At 37.3% G+C, this 14857-nt stretch overlaps 1 protein-coding gene across 1 annotated transcript in view; it reads right to left on the bottom strand.

The window, feature by feature from the left end:
• Cubn (Cubilin) overlaps positions 1-14857 on the bottom strand; it is a 2223842-nt gene that overhangs the window by 1764088 nt on the left and 444897 nt on the right. Inside the window, exon 15 of the mRNA XM_090396294.1 lies at positions 6774-6889. Coding sequence (XP_090252420.1) covers positions 6774-6889 — 116 coding nt within the window. The remainder of the gene's footprint in view (positions 1-6773; positions 6890-14857) is intronic.

Below are 14857 nucleotides of genomic sequence, written 5' to 3'. Positions count from 1 at the left end.
AAACGAGCATCTAAATCATCCAGCAGTAATTGCATGTAATTTTTGTTTATTTTGTGAAGCGGCTAAAGAATTGTCAGTGCCCTTGACCATTTTGTTTAATTTGAGCCTCGTGTCTGGGTCAGTCCCAAGGGAGTGGAAAGAGGGGAAAATAGTTCCGCTGCATAAAGGCGGTTCCAAGGCTGCTGTTGAAAATTACCAGCCAATCAGCATAACAGGAATCATTATCAAGGGCTTGGAGAAAATAGTCAAGAGGAAAAGACAAGATTGGATAGATGAAAATGGGATACTGTATGGGGGACAGCATGGTTTTGTGAAGGGTAGGTCATGCCTTAGTAACTTAGTTCTCCCACAACAGGGCTGGTTGTGGGAGGACTAGGGGACATCCATTGAAACTGGGCAAAAGTATGGTTAGTAAGGGTGTTAGAGCTGGGTTCTTTACTTTTAGAGTGGTGAATGAGTGGAATGGGCTGCCTGAGTCTGTGGTGGATGCTGTGACAGTGAATGAGTTTAAGGCGAGGTATGATAGATACTGTATGAATGTCAAATAGTTGTGATGAATATGATTTGGGGCCTCCCTCGATGAGTCTAAAGACTCCCTGGAGTTGCCTGTATTAATAGTAATAGTAATAGTAATAGAAATCCAAACTTTCTTTTTCTCTCTCTCCTCTTCTGAAGTGTACAATCCGAGAACTATGAGATATCCTCTATTAACTTTCAGTATGAGTTGTAATATTCTTCTGTTCCAGTATTTATAGTTATTGATGTTGTCTTTAAGGGATTTGTGAATCACAATTGATACTCCTGCTCTTGCTCTCTGGTCCTCTTGTACTTCACTAGAGATATGTATGTAGCTATTGGTTTCTTCGTTTCAGTCAATACTGCAATTCTGATTTTCTTTTGATATAGAATTTCATCTATTTGGTTTTCATTGTGAGATAAACATCTTACCTTCCAAATAGCAAAATAAGTTGTAATCTTTTTTTAATCAGTACCCTTTAGCCAGACTAGGGTCATTTCCATTTTGAGCGGTCCTTGAATTCTTTCTTTGAGACATGAAAGTAATTAGAATACTTGTAAATTGGTCACTAACCAAAGCACAAGGTGTCTCTAGTGGTGGGACAATTAGGCTTGCCGTTTTTAGTAGAGTGGAAAATATAGTTTGAGGGTTAACAGCCACCCTCCCCGGCTTCATCCTTGAATTGCTCTAATAACACTGGTGAGGGGGAGGGGGGAAGAAGTAAGAGAGAGAATAGAGGAAAGAAGAGTTGAAGACCAATCTACAGTCATAATATACAAAGCGTATTGCAGGAAGTAAGATCATGTCAAGCTCAGATATCTCAGGTTTGCCATGCTCATACTCACCAGTGTGAGCCCCAGAGATAATCAACCACTCTTGTTTACCTATTATAAAAGGCATCCAGATTACTAAAATAAGAGTGCCTCATAACAAATCCATGAAGAAACCCTCAAAGCTAGAATTACCCTCCTCTGCCCAATGCTGTATATGATCTCCCACTAATTTCAACAAAATTTTAACAGCTACTAAAGAAGAAGAAGTGACATCAAGAAACTGGTCTACATTTTGACACTTCCATTCTACCACCAACCTTATGAAATGGAACTATCTTACCTTCCTTTCAATCCTTGGATGCCGTTCCTGTAGCCAGACTCTTAATCGAAGAAAAAAAAAAAATAAGCCAGTCACTGGAGTTGAGCTTGGAGTTCCTTAGCACATTCTTTTAAAATATGCAGTGAAATCCCATGTAATCCCACTACCTTTTGACTTCCAGAGTGCATAGTATTCGAAACACATTCTATTCAGTGCACTTCTAAATCTTTAATCACTTCTGTCAGGAATAAAACTAGCTTTTCTAGGATGAAAAGTGCCAATAAACTGATCATTTATCAGCTCCACTCATCTGCACTGGTTATGTTACTTCCTTTTCCATCTAATAGGATCATTTGTCAACAATCATTTCTTCTCTTACTGGTAATGAAAGAATTCGTCACGATTTTCTTTGGACTGAAGAGTACATCTCTGCTTATTGATTTATGTCTTCCTTATTATGCCATATCACAACATTCGCTTTCAAAATTACCAGTGCCATTTCCTTCCAAATTCTCCACTCATGCAACTAGTCTCCACCTCTCTCCTTATGCTTTTTCAACATCTTTTCTATCTGCAGTTTCTGCTTGATTTCATTTGTTATCTACTTTTACACCAAATTGTTTTATCTTAACCTCCCTACCAGCCAAGGTGGATGAAATAGCGAAACCAAATTGCACTTCTTATCCGTGTTATTCAACAGTCATTACTGAATTGTATCCAGATTTAGTTGGATGTCTATAGATGTCATGGCTGGTTGGGATGTTAAGGAATGCTATTTGCCAATGCTGTTGATAAATATTTCTTCACTAGCTCCAATGAAATGTTGATATCTCTCCACTGCAATTCTTCCATCCACAGAATTGCCAAAAGCTGATTTCTAAGATTATTATAGTCACCCACCTCATAATTCCAGAGCAATTCCTTTCTCCTTGTAAGGTCTGCATGTCTATTCAGGCTGCAAATTAATCGAATGGGATTACAATCAGCTCCATATGATGCAAGGACTAAATCTAAAACTATGGATCTTCTGTTCCCTCTAATATATGTTGTCTGAGATATTTGTTCCTCAAGAATTCTAGAAATTCAATTCCTTTATTAATGTATACTGCTTCCTCTGTGCATTTTATACTGCTGTAGTTAAAACTGCCCATACCAATCACTCACCAGACTGATCTGCCTAAACATCTCCTGTTCATAACTCTATGTGATCCCTGGACTCTAACAAATAACTGACCAAACACCTCATCCTGCCCACCTCCACTTTCAAAATGACTAGTGCAATTTCCTCCCAAATTCTCCACTCAGAAAATACTCGACTAATCAATTATCATAAGTAATACCCCACCACCCTGTTTGTGCTTCCTATCCTGCAAAATTATGCTATATCCTTCTACTTCTATTTCTGTCAGGATATCATCTTCTGTCAACCACATTGCACTGATTCCAATAATCTTAGGACAGGCTGAGGCTATCAATGCTCCCATTCGCTGACTTCTTTAATTTCTGATACTCCTGGTATTTGCATAGAGAAACATTGTTGAAAGTTTATTTTTCACTTGGTTAGAGTATAATAAATTTAGTTTAATCCTTTATCCAAGTGTGGGCAAACAAAGTTTGCGCCTGAAAGTCTCTTCAGGACTGGTGGGGCAACACCAGGGCACTCCTTGCAAAGGTGGAGCAAGCTACCAACACTCCTATCTCAGTATCTTCCATAATACAAAACACATCTCCTTGCGGATATGTCTAATGTTATGCATTAAGGGAAGGGCCACAACCCAGACTAGTTTCGACCTTTATTGAGATCTCTTCAGTGGGAGCCAGACCCACAGACCCAAGTGGAGATACCAGGCAGAAGCATTAGCAGGTCATCTCTACCTATAGGAGTTCCCAAATGGTGTGCCACCCTTTTTTTTAATAAATTACTCTGGATTTAGAGAAAGATGTTGAAAGTTTATTTTTCACTTGGTTAGAGTATAATATATTTAGTTTAATCCTTTATCCAAGTGTGACTCTAACCAAGTGAAAAATAAACTTTCAACATCTTTCTCTAAATCCAGAGTAATTTATTAAAAAAAAAGGGTGGCACACCATTTGGGAACTCCTATAGGTTAGAGATGACCTGCTAATGCTTCTGCCTGGTATCTCCACTTGGGCCTGGCTCCCACTGAAGAGACCACAATAAAGGTCGAAACTAGTCTGGGTTGTGGCCCTTCCCTTAATGTATAACATTAGACATAACCGCAAAGAGATGTGTTTTGCATTATGGAAGATACTGAGATAGGAGTGCTGGTAGCTTGCTCTACCTTTGCAAGGAGTGCCCTGGTGTTGTGACTCTAACCAAGTGAAAAATAAACTTTCAACATCTTTCTCTAAATCCAGAGTAATTTATTAAAAAAAAAGGGTGGCACACCATTTGGCAACTCCTATAGGTAGAGATGACCTGCTAATGCTTCTGCCTGGTATCTCCACTTGGGCCTGGCTCCCACTGAAGAGACCTCAATAAAGGTCGAAACTAGTCTGGGTTGTGGCCCTTCCCTTAATGCATAACATTAGACATATCCGCAAGGAGATGTGTTTGGCATTATGGGAGATACTGAGATAGGAGTGTTGGTAGCTTGCTCCACCTTTGCAAGGAGTGGCCTGGTGTTGTACCACCTTACCCCAGTCCTGAAGATACTTTCAGGCGCAAACTTTGTTTGCTCACACTTGGATAAAGGATGAAACTAAATTTATTATAAAGAAACATCATTGGATTGTCACCATTTCTATACCTATGATTATTTTCTCTAGACTCCATTTGACTCTGCAATACACCGTACATCGTCCCATCTCCAAAATGATCTTGCCCAGAAGCAACCATCCCTGCTACCATCCACTCTGGCAACACTACTTTCCTTGCTCTGACACTTTCACTTGCCCCGAAAACAACACTCTGGATGTCTACTTCTTTCTATGTTAAAATGCAGTCCATCTCTTGCATACGGCTGTATTCTATCCTCAAATGCACTCAAAAGTATCCACATATTCCAGACATCTCTTTTGACCTATCCTAATCATCATAGCATTCATTAAGGATGCATTTTTCCTTAATTCTGCATTATATCTGGGCAAAATACCCACTATCTTTCCTCAGTACAATTCCTAACAGTAACCTCAAATCCCTCACCACCTGTTAGCGAAACCTCTCGGATAATTTGTACCAACCAACACTATTATATTATATTATTCACATTCTCACCTAATTTTATTGTCATACACACACACTCTCCATCATTCCTTCAGACAAGCACTCCTCTAACATTCTATTCTGCACTGTTGAAAGTGCAGAATCCAGAGTAACTCTAAATCCAGAGTAATTTATTAAAAAAGGCTGGCACACCATTTGGCAACTGCTATAGGTAGAGATGACCTGCTAATGCTTCTGCCTGGTATCTACACTTGGGCATGGCTCCCACTGAAGAGACCTCAATAAAGGTTGAAACTAGTCTGGGTAGTGGCCCTTCCCTTAATGCATAACATTAGACATATCTGCAAGATGTGTTTTGCATTATGGGAGATACTGAGATAGGAGTGTTGGTATCTTAATCCACCTTTGCAAGGAGTGCCCTGGTGTTGTACCACCTTACCCCAGTCCTGAAAATACTTTCAGGTGCAAACTTTGTTTGCTCACACTTGGATAAAGGATTAAACTAAATTTATTATATTCTATTCTGCACATTATGAATCATTCAATTCCATATCACTCATTTGCAGATCCATTTGCTACTTGCTCATCTATATTCCCCTCACTCTCTCTCCTCCAACATTCTTCCTCTTTGCTCTTCCACTTATCATCTTGCTTTCCCTTGCTCCAGTACTCTCTCTCTCTCATTCCCTAGTATAATCATTCTCTGTGATTCTCTCATTCCCATAACTTATTCTCACACTTCTAGTTCCTCTTGCATTAGTAGCTTTTGAAATCTTCTGATTTCTTCTTTCACATGAGCAAACTCATGTTTGATACCTTCTACTGCCTCTCTCTTGGTAATTCTATCTCTGTCTCCAAGCATCATACCCTTACTCGAGATTCACTTACACATTTAGACACCATCCTCCAGTCACACTACCTAATATCAAGTCCATTGCCACCTGATGTTCACCTCGATCACGTTACTCATATCTCTCACCTGGTAAACATTTGTTTCCTTAGGAATATCACCAGCAATGAAACAAATATATCTGGGATAATGGTACAGAGATTACATAACTCCACCCTCTGTCTATGTTTCATGCAAAACATGCCCTATCCCTTATCTTACCTGCCACATTTTTAAATATGATGGGAAACATACATGATGTAGGCATGGAATGCTACGAAATCTTGTATTATGCTATGCAAATTGTGATCTTTAAATGGCGGAATGGTGGCAAGCTGGGCAACAATAAATCAGTAAGAAATATGGTGGCTGCCATAACTGATAGAAGGAAATGTAAAATACGCAAAGCAGTATGTTGAAAAGCACTTAGAACTCTAAAAACTCCCAAATGTAAATGTGCACCACACTCAATCACAGCTAACTCAGACTAAAATTTGTGCTTAAAGTTATAATAAACCACTAATAATAAATATCAAACTTATATTTTTTTATTATCTCACTGCATTTTGCAGAACACTAAACTCTTTGCTCTCAATTATTTGACATGCCCTATAGCAAAATATAATTTATTACGAGGATTCTGAATATGTTCAGCAAACAATGTGGAAAGTATCTTTATTTGGCGAACGGTTAAATGCAGAAAAACAAATTCATCAACTCACTGTTCAACAGCTTTAGTCGTAGAATGATAAGTAAGGTAACAATGCAAATGGCTCAAGACACTACCTGTAAAATACAACAGTCTTTTAAATATCAGTAGCTTTAAGGAATGAACACTTTTTAGTAGATATTTTACCATCTGAAGTTTATAAAACTTCAGATGGTAAAAACTTAAGATTTTACCATCAAAAAAAAACTTCAGATGGTAAATTTCAGATTTAGTTTTATAATCTTAGATTATAAAACTAACTAGCTGAAACAATGCTAATAAGTCATTAAAAAGAGAGAGAGAGAAAGAAACATTTGATTATTATTATCCTAATGTTACAGAAAATTTTAAAACAGTACATAAGAAATCACTAATTTACCTTTCCCTCATTTGTAGTTATAACCCAGGCACAGTTTATTTCATTAGGATACTGCTCGCTTAAACTGCTCGGATAACGTAGAACACCAATATCACCAGCCAGATGACCCCCACAACCTGCAAATTAGCATGTTATTATGGAATTAATAAATATCACAAAATAAAAAAAAAAAGAATAAGACTATATCATCCTCATTTACTAGAGTGAATGAAAAGGTATTATAGGATACTATTGCTGAAGTACAATTTCATTAATACTTTTCTAGCCATGAAGGCATTTCAGGTTTTTTTTTTTATTATTTCTTGAAATCCTGGAAAAACCCGGAAACTCGGGTTCTTCATCCTGCACACAGACAAATCGGACCTTCAGAACACATGCAATTTACAGACAAAAACAAAAAATTATAGCTGTGGTGGTAGTAACCAGTAGATGGCACTGAGGTTGATGATTGGTAGTAGAGGTTCGGTGTAGTGGTGCAGACGGAGAGTTGTACAATAGGTGTCCTCCCGTGATGAGTCTTCGGACTCCTTGGAGGAGTCACGAATAATAATCATAAGTCACTTTTCTGCACATTTATGAAAATAAAAAGGAATGTTGCATGATTGTAAACTGATAATACATTAATATTAGTACTGTAAAAGACTGAAATAGGAACTAGTAATCTGAAATTATACCACAGAGACCAAATACAGAACATATTCAAACCATTTCTGCCCTCGAATAATAATTATTATAATTTCGAGATACCTCCAAGGAGTACAAAGACTCACTGAGGGAGAGCACCCACTCTACATCTATCCGTCTCCATCATCTACACCAATGGCACCTACTGATCACCACCACTAATATTTTTTGTCTGTAAATTTGTGCATTCTAAAGGCTGATTTGTCTGTATGCAAGATGAAAATCCCAAGTTTCCAAGAGAAAAACCCCACTTCCATATGAGATCGGCTAACTCACCTTCAATTGAAAAAAAAACTTTAAAGATTCCTCCCAACACGATGAGAATCAAACTCAAGCCCTTTCCAATCAAAGAGTGCAACATACCACTGTTCTTCCAACTGCACTATGGAAGACAAAGTAATGAAATTCACTTATCAACTAAAGACATTCACAATATGCATGTGGGCTTGGAACTTATATGAGGTGAGGAGGGTCATTCTTGAAAAATGAATAAATATGTAATATTATCAAGAGCATGTGATTTTTAGGAGGTGTGAAATTACTGAGTGGATTGCCTGAGTAATTATCATCATCATCACGAACCATGGGCTCACTGCCTTTGGTGCCCAATGCCTCCACCATCTTCTCCCACCTTTCTTTGTCTAGTGCAAAGAGTCGCAGTTTCTGTACATCCATTCCACACCAGTCCTTTATGTCATCTATTCATTCTCTGTATGGTCTACCTCTTCTTTTGCACATCCATAATACCAAACATAAATGTCTTTATCTTCCAGTCTTCACTCATTCTGCAGATGTGTCCAAATAATTGCGACTTCCATTTTATAATCTTCTGCATTAGATTCTCCTTTGGTTGTATCTTCCAATAGAGCTCTTCATTTGTGATTTTCTGTGCCCATCCTCCATATGAGATCCTCCATATGATATTTTTAGAATCTTCCTGTAACAAGTTCTTTCAAATGCCAAAATTTTTTTTCTTGATTTCTTATTTCTTACCCACATTTCAGATCCATACAGTACACTGCTAAAGATGAATGCTTCCAGCACTCTTAGTTTTGTTTGTAGGCTGATCACTTTACTTTTCCAGATGTTATCTATGGCCTTCAGATTTGTTCTTCCCTATGCAATCCTGATCTTTATTTCTTTTTTAAAGTCCAAATCATATGTCATTTCACTTTCCAAATATTTGAACTATCCTACGTTTTCTATATCAATCCATTCACTTGTATCTTTTGTTTCATGTTCTCTCCAAGGGGCATGGCAGTAGTTTCTGGCGCCTGTGTGCAAAACTTTAGTTGGCACCCCCTATCACATCCACCAGTAAAAAAATCGCTTTAAAAAAACGTTTTTTATAAAGTATTTCCTCCTCTTTGGCACCTTTACTATCCTGGAGCCTGTCTGCATCGCACACAATCCACATATGGCCAGCACGCCCCTGTCGCCAAATACCAGTGTCTTTGTTTTTTCCAAGTTCATAACAAGTCCAAATCTCTTCTCTTCCTCATTTAACAGTTTCAGTGTTTTTTGTAGTTCTCTTTTGTCTTCTTCAATAATAACAATGTTATCTGCAAATCTCAGATTGTTAATTCTCATTCCATGTACAAATATTCCTTTTGCATCTTCCTTCAGTTTGTCCATTGCTCTTTCTAAAGAGCAATGGAGCAATTGTTTAGAACAAGCTCTGCTTGTTCTAAACCATTTCCCCAAATCATCACCTATTCTAACTTCTACAACTGCATTCTGATAAACATCTTTCAATATAGCTATTAGTTTTTTATCAATTCCATAGGATTCCATAACTGCTAATGTCACTTTCTGGTCGATACTATCAAATGCCTTCTGAAAATCAACAAACCAGGTATATATGTTTTTGTTTTTTCTCCTAGCTTTCTCTGCTATTAACCTCATTGTCAAAATCTGTTGAATTGTAGTTCTATCCTTCCTAAATCTTGCTTGCTCGTCTGCAAGGTATGCTTCCAATTGTGGTCTCAATCTTTCTGTCAATATCATCATTATCACCTTACCAAGGTGACTCGTCAGAGCAATTGTTCTAAAATTTTTACATTCTAGCTTATTTCCTTTCTCATATAATGTCACTAATATTGATTTCACCCACTCCTCTGGCATTTTCTCTTCTTTCCATACCATATTACACTGTCGGTGCATTTCTCTAACCATACTTTTGCCACCATATTTAATCATTTCTCCAGTGATGTTCATTACCAAGACTCTTGTAGTATTTTAGTCATCCTAAAGCTTTTTCTATTTCTCCAGTTAAAATGTCTATATCATACTCATTACCTGGTGGGGAAATCAGCTTCAATTCTTCAATCAGTTTCCCAATGCTATCTAAATCTAGTTTTTCTTCATATAACTCACTACTACAGTAATACTACAACTGAGTAATGGTGAATTTTAAAAGTAAGTAAATGAAATACAGATAATATCAGGATTTTGTTGGACAACAAAATAGATTAAATAGTACCTTATAGGTTATACCATCAGGGCCATCACCAGATTATTATTATTATTATTATTTAGGCCTCCAAGGAATCAAAAGTCATCACGGGAGGTCCTTCCTAGGAAACACAAAGTCTATCATACCACTCCTTAAACTCACTGACCATTTTCGCTCTCACCACTCTATCAGGCAATGCATTCCATGGTTCAACCACCCTCCATACAAAGAAAAACCATTCCTCACCTTGCTCACAGTTTCCATTTGTAACTTCCAGGGATTGCTCCTTGTCATCACTCCTTCCCGCTGTTCAACCAAGCAAAAGAACTCCCCAGTGTCAACCATGTAACCACCTCTCAACAGTTTAAAAGTCTCAATCATATCACTGCTCCTTCTTCTATCCACAAAACTCTGAAGTCCACATCCCCTCAGACGATCCTCATAGCTAACATTGTACAGTCCTGAAACTGTCTTTGTTATCCACCTCTGTAACCTTTCCACAGTTAATTTATCCCGTTCAAATCCTGGGGACCAAATCTGAGAACAGTAGTCTAAGCGTGGTCTGATCAGGGTCTTATACAACAGAATGATAACTCTTTTATCTCTACAGATCAGCATCCTTCTCATTATTGCAGTAATCCTCTGGGTTACCTTCACAACCTTTGCAATGTGCAAGATTATATCACGCCCTGGGGCAAACAATTAAATATTGCCCCCGATGGATTATAAGACAAAAATATAAGAAACTCTTCAATTGCTATTTTGTTTTTATTACAACAGAAACAGTAATGCAAAACAATTACATAATAATATTAATTAAATGCTTGCTCTACATGGATATCACATAGTAAAACTGTTTATAATTCTTCTAAATTTAAATTCTAAGCTATGTCTGCCTCTATTGATAGAGTTGCTAGACCAACCAGTATTTCTTGGGTAACCTGTTCACAAATAATTTTTAATCAGTTTAAGCTTGGAAAAACTTCTTTCCGCACTTAATACACTAACAGGAATTGTTAGCATAGCGAGGCACCTACCGCAATATGGCTGAATGAGCATCCTTATTAAGCACCGCCATGAGGCAGGCTGCCCTCGTGCTACATTCTGTTGAAGCAACATATCATAATATTTGCTTTAGAAAGAAAAAAAAAAGTATAAAATAACAATGGATGACTTGCACTTAAAGAACATGTTGCGGACTATATCCTATGGATATATTTATACAGGGTGTCCCAAAATTCATGCAAGAAGTAATTTTGATAGAAAACACAGGTTTTTAATTAAAAATTGTAATTTCTTATTGATTCATAAAGTATACACTATAGGGTAATGCATAGAATAGCATATCAGGTAAATGGCCTCCATGGCTTTGCTGGCACACACGCACTCTTTTGTCGAAATTTTCCATGACCATTTTGCATAAATGTGGCTGAATTTCGTTGATACAGTGCTCAATTTCCTCCTTCAAGGTATGGGTGGTCATGGGCTTGTTGGCATAAACCTTAGACTTCAAAAACCCCAAAGAAAAAAGTCCAACGGCGTTAAGTCACATGATCTGGGTGGCCAATTCTGATCACCAAAACGGGAAATTACACGACCAGGAAATGACTCATGCAGTAACTGAATTGTTTCTCGGGCTGTATGGCATGTGGCACTGTCTTGTTGAAACCACATGTCGTCTACATCCATATCTTGCAATTTAGGCACAAAAAACTGGATTATCATGTTGTGATAGCAAGCACCATTAGCTGTTATTGCCTTACCAGCTGCATTTTCAAAGAAGAATGGACCGATGATGCCTCAGGTCCAAAATCCGCACCAAACAGTGACACACTGTGGATGCATTTGTTTCTCAACAATCACTCGTGGATTTTCTGAACCCCAAATGCGACAATTTTGTCAATTAACGAAGCCATCAAGATGAAAAGGAGCCTCATCACTGAAGATGATTTTGTTCGAAAAATAAGCATCCACTTGTTGTTGTTCCATAATCCATTCAACGAACTCTCTTTGCTGTGTGTGGTCAGAAGGCTTCAGTTCTTGAGTCAATTGAACTTTGTAAGCATGAAGATGCAAATCTTACGTGAGAATACGCTGTAGAGAGCTTCTCGAAATGCCAAATTCAAGACCACGGTGCCGAATTGATGTTCCTGGAATCTCAGCAACACTCTCACGAACTGCTTCGATGTTTTCTGTTGAACGACTTGTTGAAGAGTGTGTAAGATCACCAATTGATCCAGTTTCCTTGAATTTTTTAATTAATCTTTTCACAGTTGATGAAGTTAAATCACTATTACGACCATATTTTGTACGAAAATTGCAAACTGTTGCTGCCAAACCTTCATTATTTTTAAAATATTGCTCAACAATGAAAATGTGTTGTTCTTTCATGTAGCACTCCATTTTTAATAACCCTGAACTGTCAGCTGTCTTTTTTTTCTCGTTGGCAACACTTTACTGCACAAATGGCGCTAAATTTAAATCTTGCGTGAATTTTGGAACACCCTATAGAAGATTGTAGGATCTTGAATGAAATACATTACGCTATTTATTTCAATATCAGCGTTTAGTCCTTATAGGAATAAAACGCATTTAGTATACTAATTTTATTTTCTACTTCTAAACTGTACTGTTATTAGTACAGTACTAACAATTAACTGTCCCTTTAATGGACAGTATGTCATATACTACATGGTATATGCTTACAGTAGAATGTCTTATTTCTGTCAGATCAGTTGCTTTCATGAAGTAATTTTGAATATTTTCTCTCTTTTTGTTATATTAATCAGCCATCATCATCATGGAGTTCTAGATTCATCATTGAAAGTCCACATTAACTTATACAATACACAGTAGAGTTGCTATAAATATCCTGATATTATCAGTACTGAATTTACTGACTTTTAAAACTCATCATTGCTCAGGCAATCCAATTCCATAAATTTATATCCCACTGTAAAATTTAGTCCAGCACACCCTTGATAACATTATATATATTTATATATACAGGGTGTTCGGGATAAATTTGACATATTTATAATTAATTATATTTTTCCGTAAGTTACATGTATTAACACACACTTCTCTTCATTTAAAAGTTTGGACCCTTCTTCATTCATATACAAGATGTCAGAAAGGATGGATAGCTGGAACCCACCTGAATCATGGAAGAGAATAACTTGTATCATGATGATTCGTGCCCGCCATCAAAATAAGGATATTACGACTGCTGCCCAATGCTCCCTGAATACAGTAAAAACAATCAGGCATGAACTAGAGACTTGCAATGGTGACTACGAGGATGTAGCAAGAAGAAAGATCCCTAGCAGACGATCTGATTGCGTTCGTACAGCAGAATTCCTCGCAAATCTGCAGGAACAGGTGTTGAAGAACCCTGGCATTGGAATTCGGGCTTTGTTCGTGGAGTTGCTAACTGTAGTCAAGCCCTGGATAACAAGGGTAGCTAATGGTAGGCCGTATGTATGGCAGCAGGATTCGGCCCCTTGCCACACCTCTGGGAAAAGTCAAAAATGGTTGTCTGAAAATTTCTACGACTTCACCAGTCCAAATGTTTGGCCTCCAAACTCCCCAGACCTTAACCCCATGGATTATTTTGTATGGGGCGCAGTTGAAAAAGACACCAATCGCACTTCCAGTAATACAAAAGCCCAGTTAATGGATAAAATTAAAACAGTTTTTGCGGCCCTTCCCAGGGAGACTGTAGCATCAGCTTGTTCGAGGTTCCGAAGCAGAATTGAAGCTGTGATCGATACTAATGGTGGTTATTTTGAGTAAATCTTGTTGATAGTATTGTAATTAACTCTGCCTGTAATGTTTTTTTGTCAATTCATTAAATTTAATAGATACAAAGAAGATTTTCTTTTTCCTTACGAAACTGTCAAATTTATCCCGAACACCTTGTATATATAAATATATATAATATATATATATATATATAATAAGATATATAATATATATAATATATATATATAATAATATATATAAATATATATATATATATATATTTATTAAACTGTTCAAATTAAATATATTTGGTCGTCTGAAAGTTAAGCATAAAAGTGAAGAGATCAGGGGAGAACTAGAGGTCATGCCTGGAAACTGTATTAAGAGGGTGTGAGTAGGGAGTGAGAGGCAGGTTTTTTTCGTGCAGAGTTGTGAATGATTGGAATGCCTTGCCTGAGAGTGTGGTGTCTGCAAGGAGTCTGAGTGTGTTTAAGACATGATATGATGAGATGTGTGTTTGTGTGTGTGTGATAAAAGGACCTCCCAGATGAGTCTTTCACTCCATGAGGTCTTGGGAAATAATAATAATAATAAAAACTTATTTTTTAATACTGACCATATACAAATATTTTAACATTCTTTGCCTACCAGTTTCGCTAGCAAACTGTCTAGTTTTTTCAAGGCGTTGATGGAAAAGGATAAAAAATACTAGTAAATGCAAATTGAAAGGAACATTAAAAACGTTGTAAACACTATAGTAGCTAAGGTTGCATGTTCGCGTGACAGAGACTGAGTGGACTTATTGTTTTTAATCATTATCACGCATGCGTGTTTGTTGTAAACGCATAATGTGATTACTAGCTAGTTGTAGTTCAGATGGATTTAGAGAGAGGATGAGGTTTTTTCATGAACCGTTAAGAATAGTACCCAAGTTTCTGTTGAGGTTTCCGCCAGTTTTTAATACTACTGCAGCTTCCTTGAATAAAAGTCTATAATTGTCATCTAAATATCGTATGGAGCTATTTTGCCACTAATAGCCAAACAGGCAGGACAGCTAATATCAGGATATCCGAACACAAAGACTACATCCGGTTTCACCAATACAGCCACTCAGGACTTGCAGACAATGCACTAGATACCCACCACAGAATACACTAGAAGAAAGCCACTTTACTACACCTCAGCAAATATAAATATGAAA

Source organism: Typopeltis vanoorti, chromosome 8, assembly GCF_054136105.1.
Source record: "Typopeltis vanoorti isolate ZY-2024b chromosome 8, IOZ_Tvanoo_1.0, whole genome shotgun sequence".
Lineage (NCBI taxonomy): Eukaryota > Metazoa > Arthropoda > Arachnida > Uropygi > Thelyphonidae > Typopeltis > Typopeltis vanoorti.
The sequence above is the reverse complement of the archived record's forward strand: the minus strand, read 5'-3'. Positions and strand labels throughout refer to the sequence as shown.